This window comes from Canis aureus, chromosome 16, assembly GCF_053574225.1.
Source record: "Canis aureus isolate CA01 chromosome 16, VMU_Caureus_v.1.0, whole genome shotgun sequence".
In the NCBI taxonomy this organism is placed as follows: domain Eukaryota; kingdom Metazoa; phylum Chordata; class Mammalia; order Carnivora; family Canidae; genus Canis; species Canis aureus.
The window spans coordinates 60417951-60437284 of record NC_135626.1 but is presented as its reverse complement, the minus strand read 5'-3'; the positions used below and the strand labels follow the sequence as shown (position 1 = coordinate 60437284).

Below are 19334 nucleotides of genomic sequence, written 5' to 3'. Positions count from 1 at the left end.
CCGGAATTCGGCGCAGATCGCAGATCGTGGGTCAGGGCCAGAGGGGCACCGGGGTGGGGGAGTGCCTTTCCTTTCCATGGGGGTCCTTGGGGCCACAGGTCCTGCAGGCGCTTGTGATTTCTGCCCTTCCAAGATGCCCGCACTAGGCAGGGGGGAGACGCTGAGGGTGCCAGGGAAGTTGCCCTGACCCGGGATGTGGCCGCGGGCTCCATCTCCAGCCCTGCTCACTTCCCCACTGGGCTGGCTTCTCTCGAGACCTCAGATGCTCCAGCTCCCTCCTACCCGAGCCTCTGCCTTATGTGCCGCCTTCCTCTGATTAGCGGCCTGCTCTCTTCTCGGCCCAATCGCTGCTTCCTCCAGGAAGCCTGGCCTGCTGCCTCCTGCTGCTGACATGTACCTCTTCCCAACGATCCCCTCCCGGGCAGCATCCCGACCCCCCTGAGGACCTGAGCTTCTTGAGCAGCCTGCCCTTGCTCTCCTTTATCCCCACACCCAGTTTGGACCTGGCAGATAGCTGATGAAGGTGTTGGTGACCTCCTTGACAAGAGGCGGCCCTGACCAGAGCTGTGGCCGCCTCTTCTGGTGAACCTGGGGCCCCTCTGGGACCAACGTCCTCCTGTGGGGGACAGACATCTGTGGCCATGCTCCAGGAAGGGGAGCCACCGAGTGCGGCTGGGCCCTCTGGGGAGACCAGTCCTCCCTGCGTGAGGGAAGGTCACCCTGCAGAAGGTCCAGTCTGGGCCGAGTCACCGTGCACCCCGTGGTGGCAGCGACACCAAGGCCGAGGGCCCCGGGCTGAGACCCGGAAGGATGATCTCAGGAACAGCAGTAGGAGGAGGAGGACTTCCCCACACCGGCAGAAGGGTCGGCGCCCACACAGCGAGGGCGGGAGGCCCATTCTGCAGGAGACCCAGGCAGAGGGGTTACAAGGCTCGTCCAAAGCCGCTCGCCTGCTGAGCGAGGGCTTGAATCAACCCCAGCCCACCCCTCCAGGGCAGGGGGTACGGAGGAGGCGGCTCCCTGTGCACCCCCAGCTCTGCCTCCCTGACACCCCATCGAGTCGGGCGGCCCGTCTCTACCCCTCGGCGTGGCGTCTAGACAATGCCTGGCTCACAGCAGATACTCAACAGACCCGTATTGGAAAAAGCAAATGATGGGACGCCTGCTCGTCTAGGGGCGGTGGAGCACAGTGGCTCAGAGCCCGACTCCGAGACAGCCGGTCCGGCCGCCCCTGGCCCAGTGACCCTAGGCATTCGCTTGTGCGAGGCTCAGTTTCCCCATCTGTGAAACAGGGACGCTGCCAGCAGCTGGTCTCCTAGAGCCGCCAGGCGGCTTCCCTGCACCACCGTTTATAGGGTGCCCGGGAGTTCACGCCTGGCACGCGGCAGGGGGCACAGGAGCGTCCGCTCTATAAGGCTCCCCCGGCCTCGAGCATCACCCTCCCTCTCCCGCACGTGCTGTGCCCACCGCCGCGGAGCCGAACTACAACTCCCAGCATGCCCCGGGGACCCTCCCGCCCCGAGCCTGCGCAGTGCCCGCCGGGACGAGGTCCGAACTACAACTCCCAGCGTGCCGCGCGCGGGCACCCCGCAGGTGAGCGGCGGTGGTCGGTGGTCCAGGTGGGTGCAGCCCCGCCGCGCCGGCCCCGCCGCTCCCGGTCGCGCTCGCCGGGAAGGCTCGGGAGCTGCCCCCGCCATGCTCCGCGGACTGGCCCGGGCCGCGGCCCAGCGCTACGGGGCCCCCCGGCCGCGGGGGTGTGGGAGCGGGGCGGGGGTCCCGGTGCACCAGGTGGACCTGCGCAGCGACACGGTGACCAAGCCCGGGCCGGCCATGAGGCGCGCCATGGCCGAGGCGGTCGTGGGGGACGACGACTACGGCGAGGACCCCACGGTCCGCGGTGAGCGCCGTGTGCGGGCCGAGGCCGGGCGGGGGCCTGGGGTCGTCGGGGCGCGGCCCGGGGGCGCTGTCCGTGGTGCTGCGGGAGAGCTGGCCCGGGCGCAGGCGAGGCGGCTCGGCCCTGCGGCGCCCCGGGGGCCCATCCCCCACCCCCATCCCCCATCCCCGACGGGCCGCTAGAAATGCAGATCCCAGGGCCCCGCACTTACACAGCTGCCCGCCAAGGGACGCCCCGTGACGGGGTGCGCGTTAAGGTGTCGGGCAGCCCGGGCAGGTGGGCACCCCGGGCGAGCGTGGCACCCAAGGCCGCATACGCTGCAGACGCAAGGCAGTATTTGAACCCAGGTCTTCCCTCTAAGACCTGCAGCTCGGGTCGGGCACCTGCAGCCTTTCCACACGAAGACACAGAAAACCGGCCTAGAGAAGGGGGTTTCCCACCTGCTGCACCTCTCAAGGGGTGGGCTCCACCAACCTGGGGAGTGTTTTTAAGGCACAGCGACGGCACTCCCGGCCTGGGTTGAGAGTTGCCACCGTGGTGGGCCACGGCTCTTGCGAGGGTGTGTACTACCCTCTGTTGTGCCAGGGACAAGCCACAGGTTGCCACTTGAGCCCCAAGGACCTGTGTGTGGGGTCAGGTGGTGACTGGTGATCACGTATTCTGCAGACACCTACTGCTGCCTGGAACTTCAAAAACGCTGAGCCCACTGCTTAGTAGGCAGCCAGATACACCGTCACCACCATGGGGTGGGGGAAGTGCCAGGGTTGACGTGTATCCACAGAGGGTGCCTGGGGAACGTGGGGTGAGGAGAGGCGTGGGACTCACAGGGAAGGGGGATTTTGCAGAATAGGCTCTTTAAGGGCGAGTGGAGCCCCCAGGCAGGGAAGAGAGCTGGCTCACTGGGTGCTGAAAGGGTGTTTAGGATAGGCAATGTGACTGGAGTGTGGGGTACTGGGAGCTACCCCTCTCCCCGGAGGTGAAGGCAGAGGGCAAATCCCACTAGCCTTGAATGTCATGCTAAGGACTTCAGACTTGGTACCACAGGTGGAGGGCAGCCACAACAGGCTTTAAAGCAGGAGCCAGAGCCCCGCCCCCCCAACCCCCCAGAGTCTTCCCTTCTGTTCTGGGAGAGGAAGTCAGCAGAGAAACCGCACGGCCCCACCTGCAAGGGGCTGATGGGAAAGGAAGTGAGACAGGTGTGAGGTCTGGATGGGAAAGGGGGGTTCAAACCACAGAGTTTCAATGTAGGGGGAGACCAGGGCCCAGGAGGAGGCTGGGTGCAGAAGGTTCACTGAGGGACCTCTGGGCCCTGATCTGTGGTCACCAAGGCCACAGTCTGTGCAGCTGGCAGACCAGGGCTTGTCTTGCTAGGCCACTCGCCTACCCCATCAGGACACGGGCTCACGGTTACACGTAACGCAAGGAGGGTGCATTGTGGACGGGTCTCTCTGTACCCTCATCCCTTCCCTCCGCAGAGCTGCAGGAAAAGGCCGCCAAGCTGCTGGGGGTGGAGCGGACCTTGTTTGTGCCTACCAACACCATGGCCAACCTCATCTCTGGTGAGCGCAGCTTGGGGTGACTCCCGTTCGCCCTCCAGGTCCTCCTGCCATGTGTCTTTCCTCGGTGCTGGGGGCCTGAGCCGTCTGGATTTCTGCTGCGCTCAGCCAGGAGGGCCCCTAGCAGGAGAGGAGGGAGGGGGGGAGAGTGTGGTCAGCGTGCCCATGCTCCTCCCAGACCGTGGCCCTGCGCCAGGCAGGCTGCCCTCTCCACGCTGCCCTGTCCCCAGGTTCCAGTGACCACACCCTCCCTTTGCCCCTTATGGCCTGGGGGTCTTGCACTGTCCTTTGTGACTTCCCTATGCGCTGCCACACCTTTGTAAGTTGTCCCTTTATTAAAGTCTCAGGCTTCCCAGTGTGCATGTGCCCTCTGTTCCCTGCCTGGCCCAACTGACACCCGTGCCCTGAGCTGCGTGGCCCCAAGGGGCAGCATCGTGGCCAGCTTCCGGTGCAGGCGATGCGCAGCAGGTGGGCTGCAGGGCATGGGGTGCAACAACCCACAGGATGGTCAGCCTAGACTTCTGTTGTTAGTGGGACGGTTTTCGGGCACATGGCCCTAAGGTGTCGAAGGGATGCTGTTTCCTAATTGGCATAAGGCACTTGAGAGCTAGTCCCCCGGGGCTCAGCCCAGGAGCTGGGCGGGACCAGGTGGGCCCCATGGGGCTCAGAGCCAACACTGCCCTCCCTCGTCTATCTCAGTGATGGGTCACTGCCAGCGCAGGGGCTCCCAGCTCCTCCTCGGGCAGGAGTGCCACCTCCACGTCTACGAGCAGGGCGGGGTGGCTCAGGTAAGGACCGGCACCCCTCACCTGGGGCCCGCACAGGCTGCTCAGCATTTCTGGTGGAAACCTGCTTCCCAGGCACCTTGTTGGGACCTGCGGAGGAAAGAAATGGCTGGGGTGGTGGTGTCTCTAAGGAGGCGGGAAGGAGAGCCATTGCCACACTGACCACGTGGGGGCGGCCGCGGCTTGGGCCTCTGTGTGAACACCGGCGTGCTTGGTGCTCTGCTGCCCCCTCGTGGGCCCCCGGAGCCCAGGGGCATGGGTGGGGAAGGGCCAGCACCTCCCTCCTCCCTTGCTGGGGTGGCCGTGTCCACGGCCCCAGCACAGGGGGAGGGCTTGATGGCCGCGGGACGACCAGACGGGATGGGTATGAGGTGACGCTGCACCTCTGGACCTGATCCCTGAGCCCCTCTTCCCCAATATCTGCAGATCGCTGGGGTGCACTCCCACCCCCTCCCAGACCTGCCCCATGGCACCCTGGACCTGGCTGATCTGGAGAGGATGGTCACACGGGGCCTGGGGAGCCCCTACCACCCGGTCTGTGAGCTCATTTGCCTGGAGAACACCCACAGCAGCTCAGGGGGTCGGGTCCTCCCCATCGACTACCTACACCAGGTAGGTCCTACCCCACCCCCAGCCTGCCCACCCAGCCAGCTCTTGGCTTCCTGTCCCCTGGAGCCAGTCTCCTTGGATCACGTCTCCTGTGACCCATGCCACGGCAGCTGGCACTGCTGTGGGAGGGATGTGTGTGCTCCCAGGCTGCAGGTATGGAGGGCACTACTATTGCCCCTGTCTAGGCCCCGAGGACAGAGACCCCCTCCCCTCCTCCCCTCCCGGGGGAGCACCAGCTTGTGCGTGGTGTGAGGGCTGCATGCTGTGAGAACGTGCCTGCTAACTCACTCTCCAGACCTACTCTTTGCCGGTGGGAAGGGCTGAGAGCATCCCCTCACAGAGCCATGGGGTGGCTTAAATAGGATGCGGCATCTATGGCTCACATAGCAGGCATTTGGCCACAGTGAGCGCACCCACCGTACACCCGAGATAAAACGCTTATCCTCAGCCTGAGTGAAGGTTCCCTTTCACTCAGGACGCAGCAGACGCAGCAGGCCCAGGCAGCAGGAGGGCCTGCTCAGGTCCCAGGTGGCATGGCTGGTCACTAGCCTGGCTCTGCTCACTCCAGACCCCTCGAGGCTCCTGGAGACCTGTCCTCCCTCAGCTCCTCCCCAAGCCCAGCCCCTCTGATCGGTTGCCTGCACTTCGCCCCCAGGTGCACCGCCTGGCCCGGAGCTACGGGGTCCGGGTCCACTTGGACGGGGCCCGGCTGATGAATGCTGCGGTGGCTCTGCGTGTGTCCCCCGCCCGCATCGTGGAGCACTGTGACTCTGTGTCTCTCTGTTTCTCCAAGGTGGGGAAGCCACTGGCTGCCTCCCGGACAGGGGACCGTGGGGGTGCCCGCAGGAGTCAGCTGGGTTCCCCAGCTCCTGTGCTGGCAGCTGCTGGCCCTGGGCCCCTTCAGCACCTCCCCAGACAGGGCCCTGTCCCCTTCCCATCCCCCTCCCGCCAGCCCCAAGGACAGAGAGGCAAACCTGGGGGTGCTGGCAGGCAGGATTCTCTCCTCTCTTCCTCCCAGGGCCTGGGCGCACCCGTGGGGGCCTTGGTTGGGGGGCCCAAGGACTTCATCGAAGGAGCCTGGCGCCTCCGGAAAGCCCTGGGCGGAGGGATGCGCCAGGCTGGGGTGCTGGCGGCAGCCGCCCTAGTAGGACTGGCGGACGCCGAGGAGGTACTGCTGAGAGACCACCAGAACGCTCAGAGATTCGCCAGAGGTACCTGGACCACACCCCCCCTCACCTCCTTTTGCTCCAGAAGAGTGCCTGGGGGTCCCCTGTAGCCGGACCCAGATCCCCGGCAGGTGCACATCCTTCTGACTAGGTTGCACTGAGCCATGAGGGCAGCCCGGGGACTAGAAGGGCGGAGGGCCGAGGCCGACGAGCACTCGCGGGTGTCAGGAATCCTTTCCTGCAGGATCTGGAGGGTGGAGCCTCTAACCTGGGTCTCTACCTCTGTTGGTGGGGTCCCGGAACCAGTCCCCTGCCATCCACCCCACTTTACAGACGAGCATACCGAGGCCCAGAGAGTACCTGACTTGTCCAGGTCACACAGCTGAGAGGGGATCGAGGGTCCCTCTCTCCCCGCCACAGCGGGGCCGCCCTCTGCTCCTTCCGGGGCGACAGGCCTGGGCGGTGGAGACACTGGTGGGGTCCCGGGCTCGGCCTCCACTCACCGCAGGGCCGGGGCCCAGGGCTCCAGGAGCTGGCGTCCCCCATCTGCTCCGTGGACGTCGCCGCCGTGGAGACGAACGTGGTGATGGTGACGGTGGACGGGCTGGCGCCCGAGGAGCTCTGCCGGCGTCTGCGGGCCGTGAGCGCTGCCGAGGTGGCCCAGACCGGGCGCGCGGTGCGCGTGCTGCTGTTCCCCTGGAGCGAGCGGTCGGTGCGCGCCGTGTGGCACCGCGACGTCTCCGCGCAGGACACCGAGCTGGCGCTGAGGAAGTGGGAGTTCGTGCTGAGGCAGCTGGGGCCCTGAGCGCGGTGAGCGGCCCGTGCCCCTGCCGGCGTCCGAGGGGGGGGGGGGTGCAGGCGTCCTGAGGGAGCAGGTGGCAGGAGAGGCCGTCGTACATCACCCCGCCACCCCCTTGTCTCCTGGGACCTTTTCTTCCCACACTCGGGGCCAAGCCTTCCAGCAAAGCCCCGGCAGCAGCCAGCGCAGGGCCTCTGCTCCCAGCTCGAGCCATTTGCTCGGAGTTGGGCAGCTAATGAGCGTGTCCCTGCTGGTGCTCGGGGACACGGGAGGAAGGGTGACAGGAGCTCACGAGGGGACAGCGGGGCCCAATGGTGAGGAGCACTAGCTGCCCGGCCGGGGGCGAGGCCTTATCTTGAAGTCATCTATATATTTTTCCCTTTTCTAAAAATAAATTGTCCGGTTTTCAAAAGAGTATGTCTCTACCGTAGATAATTTGGTATCGGATCTCCCGGGGTCACACAGGCCCAGCTGGTGACAGGGCGGGTCTCACCCTCGCGCTCCCCACTCCCCGCTCCCCGCAGGAGAAGCCAAGGTAGGCCTCACAAGCTGAGTACCTGCCCGCAAAGCCGCCCCATCCAGCGTGGAGGTGGGGACGTCCTCGTCCACCTGCGCTCACCCACAGGGGAGGAGCTTGTGTCTGCGGGTGGTCGGGTGGTGGGACAGACACACAGCCGTCTCCCGGTGGAGGGACACACACACACACACACACAATCAGCAATGAACATGTGTTATCCTGAAAACATTTTAAGAGAGAAACAAGGCTTATCTGCAGGTAGCACAAACTGATTTATTTAAGGACACGTTGGCACAATGTTGCTACACGGAACGGTAAACACTAATAAACACTAAAACATAAGTACAAATAAGGTGCGGAGCCCTCAGTGGGGCCCCCCAATGGTGCCAGGGCCCCAAGGAGCTTCCTGTAACCTTCAGAAGAATAAAGGGAGGATGAGGGAGGGTAAGACCAAGGCCTGAGGGGCCCCCATCCACCCCCCTGCCTACATCCCAGACTCAGGAAGTCCCTGAACCCCAGGTGGGGCCGTCTGGGACTGCCAGGCCCCTGGGGACCCTTCCCTCTGTCACCTTGACTTCTCTATCTAAGGAAAAATGAGCGAGCCTCGTGATGTGCCGGGGGCCTAGCCTTGGTGGGCCTGCTGCTTGGTCTGCGAGCTGAGCCCCCTACCTGAGCCCCGCACCTCCACTTAGTAGGCCTGCGGCCCGAGCTCCAGGCCTGCCTCTGGCTGTGGGCAGCCCCGGCCCCGCCTGGCTAGAAGCCCCTTCACGGTGCCAGCGTGGCGCGACTCCCCTGCCCCCTCCCCCCCCCCCGCTCATTCAGGCACCCACCAGGCCCCCCGCAATCACAGCCTTTCCCCAGGGGCTGCAGACGGGAGGGTCGGGGCCCCGGAGCACCAGCTCAGCAGAAGCCGCAGCCGCACCAGGACAACGACAGGGGTCTGAGAGGTGCATCCAGGCCACTCAACTGCCCCTGCAAATCCCAGAGGACTCCCAGGCCACCCCGCCCCATCCTCCTCACCAGCACCCGTCCTTGAGCCAGTGGACCGAAGAGGCCCGGGAGTCCCGCCAGCCTGCTAAGGGCCTCTGGCTCAGCCATTTGCTCCGGGATGGCCCGGGCCTCAGACTCCCCTTCTGTAAAACGGGCGAATGGTAACAAACGTGAAGGGCGACCGCAGGACTGGACAAGCCCATGAGCGGGTGGCACTCGGCTCGGGGCCTAACGCAGTGGGTGCTGCTTGCCTCTCAAACTCCCTCCTCCCCAGGACAGAAGGCAGCTCCTCCACCCGACCCAGGGCCCTAGGAATGAGGACGGGGTGGCACACGGGGACACACCCTCGAGGGGCAAGGGGACCCGCTGAGCACCCCCCACCCTACTAACATCCCCTTGGGCCACTTGCTAATTCCTCCTGGGACTCCTTTTCCACAGCCCTAAGAGGAGGCCAAACCAGTTAGTCCCTGAAGGGCACAAACCGGCAGGGGGCCCCCCAGACACCTGGCTTTGCCAGGCAAGAGGAGCCCGGATCCTTGGCTCTGCCCCCCGGCCCTGCCCCCGCCCCCACAGGGGTCCCCTCCCAGCCTGCGGGGATGCTGCGGAGGCAACAGGACACTGAGCCCATCCCCCCCGGCCCTGGCCTCTGCCCCTCTGGGGTTCAGACGGCCACCGAGTGGGGGCCCCCCTGCCGCCGGCTCAGGCGGAGGGCGCGGGCTGCTGTGAGCAGAAGGATGCCACTGAGCACCTCCGAGGCGCACGAGCCCCAGGCCAGGGCCAGGGACCAGCCGAAGCCGACGCGGACGTGCTGCACGTGCCGGGGGCCGAACTGGCGGGCGGTCTCGGCGAAGGCCAGGTGTGAGTAGCTGATGTAGACGCTGATGCCCACCAGGGTCAGGGCACCTGGGGGGGGGGGAATCACTCACCGTGTCTACCTGCTGGGCTCAGTGCCTAACCAGGCCCTGTGGACACGGCCTTGGGGGCCCTTCCCACTGGCCTGTAGGGGAAACGGAGGCTCTGATTCGGTCCCCAAGCCTCCGGGCCTCGCCCCATAAACCCCCTTAGACACAGCACCCCCCACAGCCTCAGCCACAGCCCCCACTCACATAACCGCCTCTACATACACAGCACCCCGCCACAGCCCCAGAGTCCCCGACACACGCCCACACAGACGCACGCACATGAGTGCACAGACACACGCATGCACGCGTGTGCACACACATGCAGCCAGTGACCTCTACTGGCAGTCGGGGGGCTCTGGAGCTCTGGCCAGGCCCCCAGTTCCCCCCACTTCATTGGGTTACCCCCTCCCCTCCTCTGGCCCTAGCCTGAGCCCTCTCCCTGCCCCCAGGTCTGAGGTCCGGGCCCTCCTCCTGCTCCCATCAGCCCTGTCTGCCCCCAAGGTGGACACTCTCCTCCCTCTGACTCTGGCCTTGCACAGGGGGCTGACAGTGATGGCAGCTGACCCATGCCCAGGGAGCGTCCCCCACAAGGAGAGACCCTGAGCTAGCGGAGCAGGTGGGGTGTTCGAAGCAGGTCCCTCAGAGGAGGAGCACCCCTGAGCAACTGCCTCCAGCCACCCCCACACCTCCAGCCCACGCCATGGTTCTGAGAGCATCATGCAAGGCTTCCTGGATACCATCCCACCTCATCACTCCTCTCCGTGGCTTCCCAAGGTCCTTCGTAATTGGATCTGGGCCCACACAGCCCGTCTCTGGGTCAGGCCACAACTGACACACTGATTTCTCCTGCTTTTGTTCTCAAAAGCACCCACCCGGGCTGCTGGTCTCCCACACTCTTGGGACCGGGCAACCCCGCCTAGTCCCACTTGACTAAGGCCTCCCCTGGGCCCAGCATCCCCTGGGAAGGAAGCCGTCCTGCCCAAGAGGCAGCTGTAAGCCCACGTGGTCTGGGCCTCAAGTACCATGGCCCGGATGCCAGGTCCAGCTCAGGCCTTGCCCCCGACAGCATAGGCCTCTGAGGACTGAGCCCAAGGGGCCCCAGCCCGCCATCAGTGACAGCCAGCCTTGGGCAGCAGCGGGCAGCGGCTGGCAGGCAGGGGCAGATGACACCTCGAAGCAGAAGTCAGCTTCCTGCTGACCCTGGTGAATCCTTGGACATCTCACCTGGAGGCTGGGACCACAGAGAGGCCCCGGCTACAGCCCCGAGGGAGCGCCTGGCCAGCACCCAGCAGGGTCTGGATGGATGTCGGCTGGGAACTGCCACCAGTCACATTCTGGGCCTGGACTAGGGTCCCTGCCAAGGACGGCGAGGCCCCTTTTCACCTGTCTTAATGCCTGGCCCTGCCCACTCTTGCTCCTCCGACTAGGCCTGTCTGGGAAGGAGAGCACAGGTGGGGGCCAGTCTCATGCCCCCCACCCCCACCCCCACCCCCACGCAGGTCTAGAGGAGCAGGTCCTGGGATCGCCTTTGGAGCTTCATGCCTCCCATGCCTAGATGCTCGACCCTGGGGTTGCTCCCTCCCTGGCTCATAGGCCCACAACCAGGACCCCTACCCTTGCTCAGAGGACCAGCCAGGGTGCCTCACCTGAGGCAGCTCAACCCCCGGGGTGGGCACGGGGCACAGGGGGCAGGAGAGGGGGCACCCCCACCCCCAGGCCCTAGGGCCCCCAGGGCGCCTACACTCACCTCCCAGCAAGAAGTAGCAGCCGGTGAAGAGAAGCAGCAGGACACTCTGTGCCAGGGAACTGAAGAGGCCGCAGATCCAGCCACACACCACGAGGACGAGGCTCAGGGGCAGGACCACCATGATAGCTCGGTGCAGGGCTGCCAGGAGAGGGGGCTCAGGGTCCAGGCAGGGGCACGCACCTGCCCCCTCCCCACCCTGAGCCGGGCAGACCCAAGGGCGCCCTCGGAGCCCCGTGTGCCTGGAGAGCTGCCTTCGCAGGACCTCGCCTGGCGATGAAGGGAGGACAGGGGATGCCCGGGCCGAGGACTCACAGATGAGGTGCCGTACTGAGGTGGGGACATCCAGGTTCTCGCTGGCAAAGGGGTCGATCAGCGGGATGCAGCTGTTTTGCCCTAAGAAATAGAAAGGACGCAGAGCCTGGTGGGCTGGACACCTGTGGGGTCACCGCCCAGGGGGAGTTTCTCTGAGAGGGGGGACCCACTGGGCCGCCGGACAGCGCCTCTGCAGCGTGCCCTCGCTCCCCGCCGGAACCCAGTGGGTGACCAGTGGCCACAGAGCCTCGTCCGAGTCTCTCCTGACCCCCCCTGAGCTGGGCTCCAGACGGGTGTGGAGGGTTTGTTTCTGTCACGTACTAGTAACACCTACACGGAGGCGGGCGTAAAACCTCAAACCTTCCGGAGACGCTGCCCTCAGCGCTCCCGGGGCCCTGAGCTCCCGGTGGCTTTGCCTGGAATGGAAGAGGTGCGTGTAGCGTGCACGGACTCTTGCACACATGGGCACACCCGCACGCGTTTGCAGACACACGAGCACACACGTGCACACACCCTCACAGACGCTGCTGCCCCCCCCCCCAGTGCTGGTCCCGGGCAGGGGAGCACCCCGCCTGCTGGCCGCCCCAGCACCCAGGCCCCGCGGAGGGAATGCCCTCCTCTCCCTGGACCCGGCAGCCTCTGGGCGGGGCACGCGGCACTCCTGTTTGTGCCCATGCACTTGTCAAGCCGGCAGGTGGTGGGGGGTGGAGAAAACCGGGGTCTTACCCTGAGTCCCGCCTGTGCCAGGCTGAACCCCGAGGGACAGCAATGGAGAAGCAACTTCCCAGTGGCCCCCAGGTCCCCAACCTGCTGCTACCTCAGCACCCACACCCTGCTTGAGGAAGAACAGCAGCCCAGCGCCCTGGGTGGGGGGCCCTGCCCCTGCCTTCCTCCCTCAGGCCTCCACCCCCCCACCCCAGTTTGCATCCTGAGAAGTATCACCTTCTCCCCACCGGACAGCCAATGGCAGGGCCCACGGAGAGCCTGGGGCTGACCTGTCACCTGTCAAGTCCTGTGCCCGCAGCTCTTGATTGACTCCACCGCCCACCAGGGAGGGCAAGGGACTGCCCAGGGCTCCTGCTCCCCGGGCTCCGGGTTCCATGCAGCGCCCCCCTTCCTGAGCGCGCAGTCCCGACGGGGTGGGGAGGGGCCGGAGCCGGGACCCCCGCGCCCTCCGCGCCCCCGCCCGCTGCCGCCCGTACCTTCGCAGACGCGCCAGAGCCCGGAGTGTGAGGACAGCCGCTGCGTGCGGTTGCCGGTGGCCGCCACCTCCAGGACGTACCAGTAGTCGCTGGCCACCGCGGCCACCAGCAGCGCGAAGCTGAGCAGCGCGCCCAGGGCGGCGGCCAGGAGCAGCGCACCCAGCCGGGCCATGCGGGGGGGCTCGGGGAGCCGGGCCCGGGGAGTGCAGGGAGGGGGAGCGGAGGATGGGGGAGCCCGGCTGGGGGTGCGGGGTGGGGGGAGCGGAGGATGGGGGAGCCCAGCCGGGGGTGCAGGGAGCGGAGGATGGGGGAGCCCGGCCGGGGGTGCGGGGTGGGGGAACGGAGGATGGGGGAGCCAGCGGCGGGGGAGCAGGGAGCAGAGGATGGGGGAGCCCGGCCAAGGGTGCGGGGCGGGCAAGCCGTCCCTTCCCGCTCCAAGCCTCTCCTGGACGCGGCGCCCCCTTTTGTGCCTGCGCCGGCCTCGTGGTCCGCCCCCCGGGCTCGCAGGAAGGTCGGTCCCACCTCTCGGCGCCCGCGCCTGGAGCTGGGCCCCAGGGGACTGAGGGAAGCCTCAGGGCCGCAGGTACACCTGCCACAGACCTGCGTTCAAAGCCCAGCGTCCCCGAGGAGCTGGCCGCTCCAGTGCGTCCGGCCGGTGTCTTAATCTCTCCAAACCTCCGGTTTCTCAGCCGCCAAATGGCCGGGCTGAGGAGGAGGAGGGTGGGGCCTGCACCGCGGAGGGGGCTCAGCAGGCAGCTGACCTGGGCCCAGGAAGCCGCGGAGGCAGCCCCCACCCCGCCGGGTGGGGCTCTTGGCCGCTGGCTGGCCCTGAGGTCTCGGTCTTAATCGGTCTCCAGGACTAACCCAGGGGATCCGGTGCAGGGGGTGGGAGGGCGGGGGTGGGTGGGCAGGGGCCTGGAAGGACGAGGTCCTGCTTCCAGCTCACCTCTAATTACAAATGCCACAGAGGGCGAGGCTGGGCTCCGCTTGTCCATCACCCACTCGGCAAACATGCACAAAGCACCTTCTAGGACATGGGTCAGGCAGGAGTGGGGTGGGAGGCGGAGGATCCTACAAGGGCAGAGCCCAGGCGGAGGCAGTGCGGCGCTGGGCAGGGAGGGGCTGTCCCAGCGGGGCTGTTGGGGCTGCGGCTGAGGGCGACCGGAGGCCTCCTCTCGGGGCCCCTGGACCAGGCTGCAGAGTCTGCAGGGACACGGCCCGAGGCTTGAGGTCCACATCATCACAGAAGGCGGCCCTTCTCCGACAGGTCATCCAGCCCCCTTTCCCTGTATCAGGCACTTCTTGGCTTGAGGAATACAGGCAAGAGAAGGTCGCAGCACAGTCACTGAAACAATCCTTCAGGCGGCCTTCCGAGCCCGTGGCCCGGTTCTGGGTTTCTGCAGCGTCTTCCCACACACTTTGCGCCGTGCCCAAGGTTGGGATGGAACACGAGCGGGCCTGGGGGCTCCCAGCTGTGGCAGCGTGGGTGCCCCCAGTCCCTGCTCGGCCAGCTGGGTGGCAGCCAGGAGTCCCCTCTGGCAGGTGAGAGAATTCCTCAAACATACTGGGCGAGGGGAGTGATGAGGGCGAGGCAGCCGGCTACAGAAGCAGGAGGGCAGAGGGCTGGGGATGGAGGGGAGTGGGGAGGCAGGGCAGGGCCCCTGCTGGGAACAGCGGTGGTGGGGGAGGAAGAGGAGTCGTGACCCCAACATTTAGCCACAATGGGACAAGGATCAATAAATACTGCTTTAGGTGGGTCAAAGCCTACCTCTGTGTTTAACGTATGAAGGGAGACGGGGAGAACTAGGGAGCCCCCTTTGGCTGTGGGCTCCACATGCTTCTTCCGAATGACCCCTGCCTTTTGCAGTGGTCTTCTTTGCACCCCCATAGAACTTAGAAATGGGATTGTGCTGTCGGGGCCAGGGCTGGCTCAGAGCCCCACAGCCCCGCACAGGAAGACACGGATTCCCCTCGCATTGCAGTGCAGACGGCCAGGTTAGGAGTCTACACTTCATCTGCTTTAAAGAAAAGTGTTGAAAACCCAGTGTGCATTCGGGAGCCACTGATTGGATTGTCCCCTAGGCAGTAGGCACTTGTCCACGAGGGGCTATTTTGATGAATCTGACAGTCTGTTTCCCTAAGATGGACCCAAATTATGCCCTAGCCTGGCTCTGGAAGAGCGGTCCTTTGGAATGACCCCTATTTTTCATTGGTCATCTTTCTACCATCGACCCACAGTAGAGCTGTCGGTGGCCACTTGGTAAGCCCATCTCCAGGAGGTCGGGGCCTCTTCAAAGTTAGCATCAGACCACTACCACCAAAATCAGGGACAGGAGGGGACTCCGGATGGAGGAAATTCCGATTATTAATGACAAACAGGGATGCACACAATCCTCTTTTTCTAAAACGTACATTCAGGTATCTATCTCTTCAGGGGCTGCAAGAACAGGATGCTTGACCCCAGCGACCGCCGTGGGGCAGATGAGCCTCCGGCTCCAGGCCGATAGTTTCCTGCCTCCAGCACAGGGCTGAGGAAGCAGCCGAAGCTGCTGGAGAAATCACCGAGCTGTTCAGCATCAGCTACGGCACCGCTAAACTCACCGCCCTGGGCGAACTCCTCCAACGGAAACCGAACCTTGCCAGTTTACCCACACGTCGGTGCGCGCAACCAGGCTGCATTATGAAGAGAGTCCACCCTGGTAGACTGGTCAAGACGCTGTTCTAGTCAAAGCCTGCCAAGCTCAAGGGTCCTCAGGTGGTGGAGGTCGTAGGCTGGAAGCTTGGGTCTTTCACACGGATGTGGACAGCGGACAGCCTCTGTGGGGTGTGGCACAGACCGCGAGGCAGCCACGCACCTGGTTAGTCTCATCTCCGGGCACTGACAGGACCTGGGAAGGGCTCATCACGGCCACCTCGGACTCGCCGGCATCTGTCCACGGAGCCTCTGATGGAGCTCTGCTACAGGTAAACGGGAAGGTGCCGCTGAGGTCTCTGCATCGCAGAACGCACCTAGTCCTGAGCGTGCACTCCCGCCCCCGGCACCTGGCACATCTGGCAGCCTGCTCCTGGTTCCCGGATGGCTCAGATCTCTCACGCTGCCACTCCAGGAAGTTAGTTATCTTCTTCGTGTGTGCATCACATGGCTATTTGTTGGCTGTGGCCTGGAGCCTGAGCTCACTGCAGGAGACTGAGTCCTCCCTGGCCTTGGTTCAAGTTCTGGGTGTAGCCCCAGGCTCACAGTAGGTGCTCAAGCATCTGACTGAACAAGTAGATAGGTGTCAGCACCTTGGCCACCAGAGGGAAAGAATCACAGAGAAGCTAAGGCTCCAATCTGGTTGTTCAGCTGAAAACTGGTTCGAACGCTGTGGGCTGAGCCCACTGGAGAGGAAATCTATGGCGCAGTTGGTCCTAAAGGAGCTAGATTCCCCAAGCGAGGGGACAAGAAACCCTTTGTGATGGTAACACTGGTTCTGGCGAGCTGAGGAGGGCTGCACAATGCAACCCTCTTTTTTAGCTCAGACCTGAGATGTCAAAAGCAAGCACAGACGTTTTACTGCAGTTACAACAGAGCAAACTGGGTGAAGGGTACACGGGGCCCCTTTGTATTATAAGTTCCCATGAATCTTAGTTCAAAATTTAAAAAATGTCCTACTGGGAGAGTCAGTGAAAGTCTTGAGGAGGCAGGTTTCAGTTCCTTTGAAGGTCTTTCGGACAAAGCAGTCTGAGAATTGGAATGGGGATGGTTTCAAGATAGCCCTGTCTCTGGAGTCAGGCAGCCGACCCCCGCCACACCAAGGCCAGGCAGCGTCATTCATCGCGGAGGTCCCATCTCTAGGGGCAGGACATCTGGGTCCAGTCCTCAATCCTAACAGTTCCTAGTTGTAGGATTTTGGACAAGCTACTTTGCCTCTTTGCAAATCTCCATTTCTACATGAAAAAAATGTAGATTAAGATCACATTAAGACTTTGGGCACCTGGTGGCTCAGTGGGTTAATTAAGCACCTGCCTTTGGCATAGGTCATGGTCCTGGGGTCCTAGGATCAAGTCTCCCATTGGACTCCCTGCTCAGTGGGAAGTCTGCTTCTCCCTCTACTCATGCTCACTCTCTTTAAGGAGTAAAATCTTAAAAAAAAAAAAAAAAAAAAATCACCATAAGACTTTATATACAATTTTGAGTTACTTTAAGTGTAACCTGCAAAGGGTTGGTCAGGGTCCCAAGGGGGTGCCAACCTGCAGGCAGCAGCACATAGTTCCACTCTTGGCAGGTCACTTTTGGTCGGGCTGGCTCTCTTCATGGTGCTGGGGACAGATGGAGGATTTGGATTCCTGAGGCTGGCCTACAGGAGTCTAACCTGTACATCACCCTATGTACCTGACAGCCCATAACCACGCATCACAACCCTTTCTAGACTCTCACCAGACTCTGAGAACCTGAAAAGAGGATACACATTTGAAAGAAAACTGAGGCTCTGGCCCTTGGCAAAGGCTTGTGGCTTGATTAATGGAGGTCTATTTAGTGTTCTAAGCAGACAGTCATTAAGGCCCAGTGAGAAATAAGGCTTCTAGGAAATACCTCTGTGGAAGGGAAATGTGTAAGATGGGCTGAGGGTCAGCCCCACAGCACAGCCTGACGAAGCCAAGAACCTCATCGCTGCCCATTGTGCGAAGGGCCAGCTTCTCTACAAAGCCAGCTTGCAAGGGCCCAGTTATGAAAGTGTTCATTTACAGACTGGCACAAATATCCAAATTAAGCAGCTTACAGATGAGTATAGAGGCTAGAGAGCTTCCCCGCCCCCCCAGCCCCGCCCCAAAGAAACCACTCCAATAAATATGCTCCAAGCTTGGAGGAAATACCCTTCCCTTTCTGAGATAAAGCAGAAAAATAGAAGTCTGAGATGCATTCTGCATAGCCAGTTTATACCTGGAATGGGTCCAGATGACACACAGAAGTGGGCCTTGTAGCCCAGGGCTGGCTTTGTCTGCCAGGGCTCAGCCCTTCCCCACAGCCGTGTGGGCGGGAAGCAGCAGGTGGCAGCTAAGGAACCACCACAAAAACCCAAAAAGATTTAAAAAACCCAGTAGGGTCTGCAGCAGTGTTTGAAATGAAATGGTTTTTATTTTTCAGAAATGACAAGATGACCTCCGATAGGACCGTAACAATCCTAAGCACCCTGCAGCTTCTCCTCATAGAGGGAGAAATAAAATCTATCACTGCAACAGCGCCAGGCTTCAGCCCTGTGTGAGCCAACCTCGGGGAGGGGACAGGAAGGGGACGGGGAGAACGGGATACGGACGTGCAGGAGGGCGCAGCAGCAATGGAGACACAGCCAACCGGGGCTGGCAGGTCACCCGCAGCAGCCCACCAAGTCCCCAGAGCTCTACGTTATTTAAAAAGGACTTGGGCCACTGCGTTGTTGTCAGGGAGGGAACCCCCAGTGTGTGCCCACCAGCTCACGAGGGCTGCCTAGCTGCAGCCAGTTCACAAATGACAGTTTCTGCTACCTGTTTCCTGCAGCCTTGGCTCCAACCCACCTAAGGCTCACACGGATTTTCCCTATGACTTAGAATGGCTTTGTGTTCACTTTAATTGTAGTTTGTGCCGTTCTGTGAAGTAATAAGCAAAGAAGAAAGCGACATTGCAGAGGCTTGGGAGAAGCTGAGGACTTGGTCTCAAGGGCCCCCTCACACACATCACACGCCTACAAGGAATGCCAGCTGAGGAAGTGTAGACGAGGAAGCCACAGCTCGGAGGCACCTACTGCGGGCCCCAGCTGCCAGGTTTATTACCACTGCTCTAACTCTGACATCGTGGACTATGATCCTGTGAAACTGCGAACAATATAAACAAGTTATCTATAAAAAAGTTTCCTCCAAAAGAGGTTTATGATCCACTTTTTAGATTAATTGGTCCCTCTATCCTCCTTTGGGGGTGGGGGTTCATGTTAGAAAGACAGGTGCCTCATCAGCCACCGAACCCACGTCATGAAGGCAAGTAGCGGTCTGCAGAGTGGTGGGAACAGTAAGACCAGAACGCCTTCCGTGGGTCTCATCCCACCCCTGCCTGCCCCATCTGTGCCACAGCTCATTCAGAGCAGGGAGCCAGGCCTCTGGAAGACGCACTATCTGGCATTAAGGAGTTTGTCCTCATCTGTTGCCATGTGTCCATGGTGCCCACTGGAGGGAACATATCTTCAAGTGACCTTCGAGCAAGAGGCTCTACTATTAAGACAACAGGGCCCCTCCACCCCACCCCTGCCGTTCGGGCTTCAGTCCTAAAAGGGGTCTGGCACACATGGAGATGGAAGCAGTCTGGGGTTGGATTCCGCTGGCTACCCCTGTGAAGACAGGCGAGGAAGCCCCTTCCCACACACAGCACCTCAGAGCTTTGGCAGGGATGGCATTTTGTACAATCTGCTCTGGAGGGAAGGGAGGCTGCTGCAGAACCGCAGACCCAACAAGGTAAAAGCACGGCTACAGGACTTGTAGATATTCAAGTGAGAGAATACAGAGTAGTGGGAAGACAAGAAACACACACTCTAAATTCAGATTATTAGACAAATAAAATCTAAAGCAGAATCCTTAATTCCCTATTTGTCCAGTCACAACAGGCCCAGGATTACGTTCAGGCATCAAATCTCAGGCTTTAGAGCCAGCTGTCAAGCTGAAGCCCAGATGCTTCACTGTGGAACGGCTCTGCCCATGAGAGCACACTTGTAACCTTCTCACCCCGGGACGGCCGGGAACCGTGGTACAAAAACTACCAAAGAGAAAAGAGAGAACCGGTCACTGTACTCGCAGCACCAGCCGCACAGAGAGAAGTTGCCCCTGGCGCCACTTTCAAGAAGAAAACAGAAG

General features: G+C 62.5%; 2 protein-coding genes across 4 annotated transcripts; one reads left to right on the top strand and one right to left on the bottom strand.

The window, feature by feature from the left end:
- Positions 1-1546: 1546 nt before the first annotated feature.
- LOC144287106 (uncharacterized) lies at positions 1547-7223 on the top strand. Of its 2 annotated transcripts, none has more exons than XM_077854424.1 (7): positions 1547-1619; positions 3370-3453; positions 4150-4238; positions 4662-4847; positions 5500-5637; positions 5863-6055; positions 6540-7223. In XM_077854424.1, exons 2-7 carry the CDS (start codon positions 3435-3437, stop codon positions 6875-6877), a joined length of 963 nt encoding a protein of 320 aa, XP_077710550.1. In that variant the 5' UTR covers positions 1547-1619; positions 3370-3434; the 3' UTR covers positions 6878-7223. The 2 variants fall into 2 exon arrangements, with proteins under 2 accessions (XP_077710550.1, XP_077710549.1); XM_077854423.1 differs by lacking the exon at positions 1547-1619 and adding an exon at positions 1665-1897 and having other exon boundaries at positions 6532-7223.
- A 928-nt stretch (positions 7224-8151) lies between these two features.
- Positions 8152-12653, bottom strand: TMEM235 (transmembrane protein 235). 2 transcript variants are annotated; one of them, XM_077854421.1, is made up of 4 exons: positions 12480-12653; positions 11278-11358; positions 10966-11103; positions 8152-9219 (listed from the first exon to the last, which is right to left on the bottom strand). In XM_077854421.1, the coding sequence occupies exons 1-4, from the start codon at positions 12649-12651 to the stop codon at positions 8978-8980; spliced, it is 633 nt and encodes a 210-aa protein (XP_077710547.1). In that variant the 5' UTR covers positions 12652-12653; the 3' UTR covers positions 8152-8977. The 2 variants fall into 2 exon arrangements, with proteins under 2 accessions (XP_077710547.1, XP_077710548.1); XM_077854422.1 differs by lacking the exon at positions 12480-12653 and adding an exon at positions 11599-12473.
- Positions 12654-19334: the final 6681 nt, after the last annotated feature.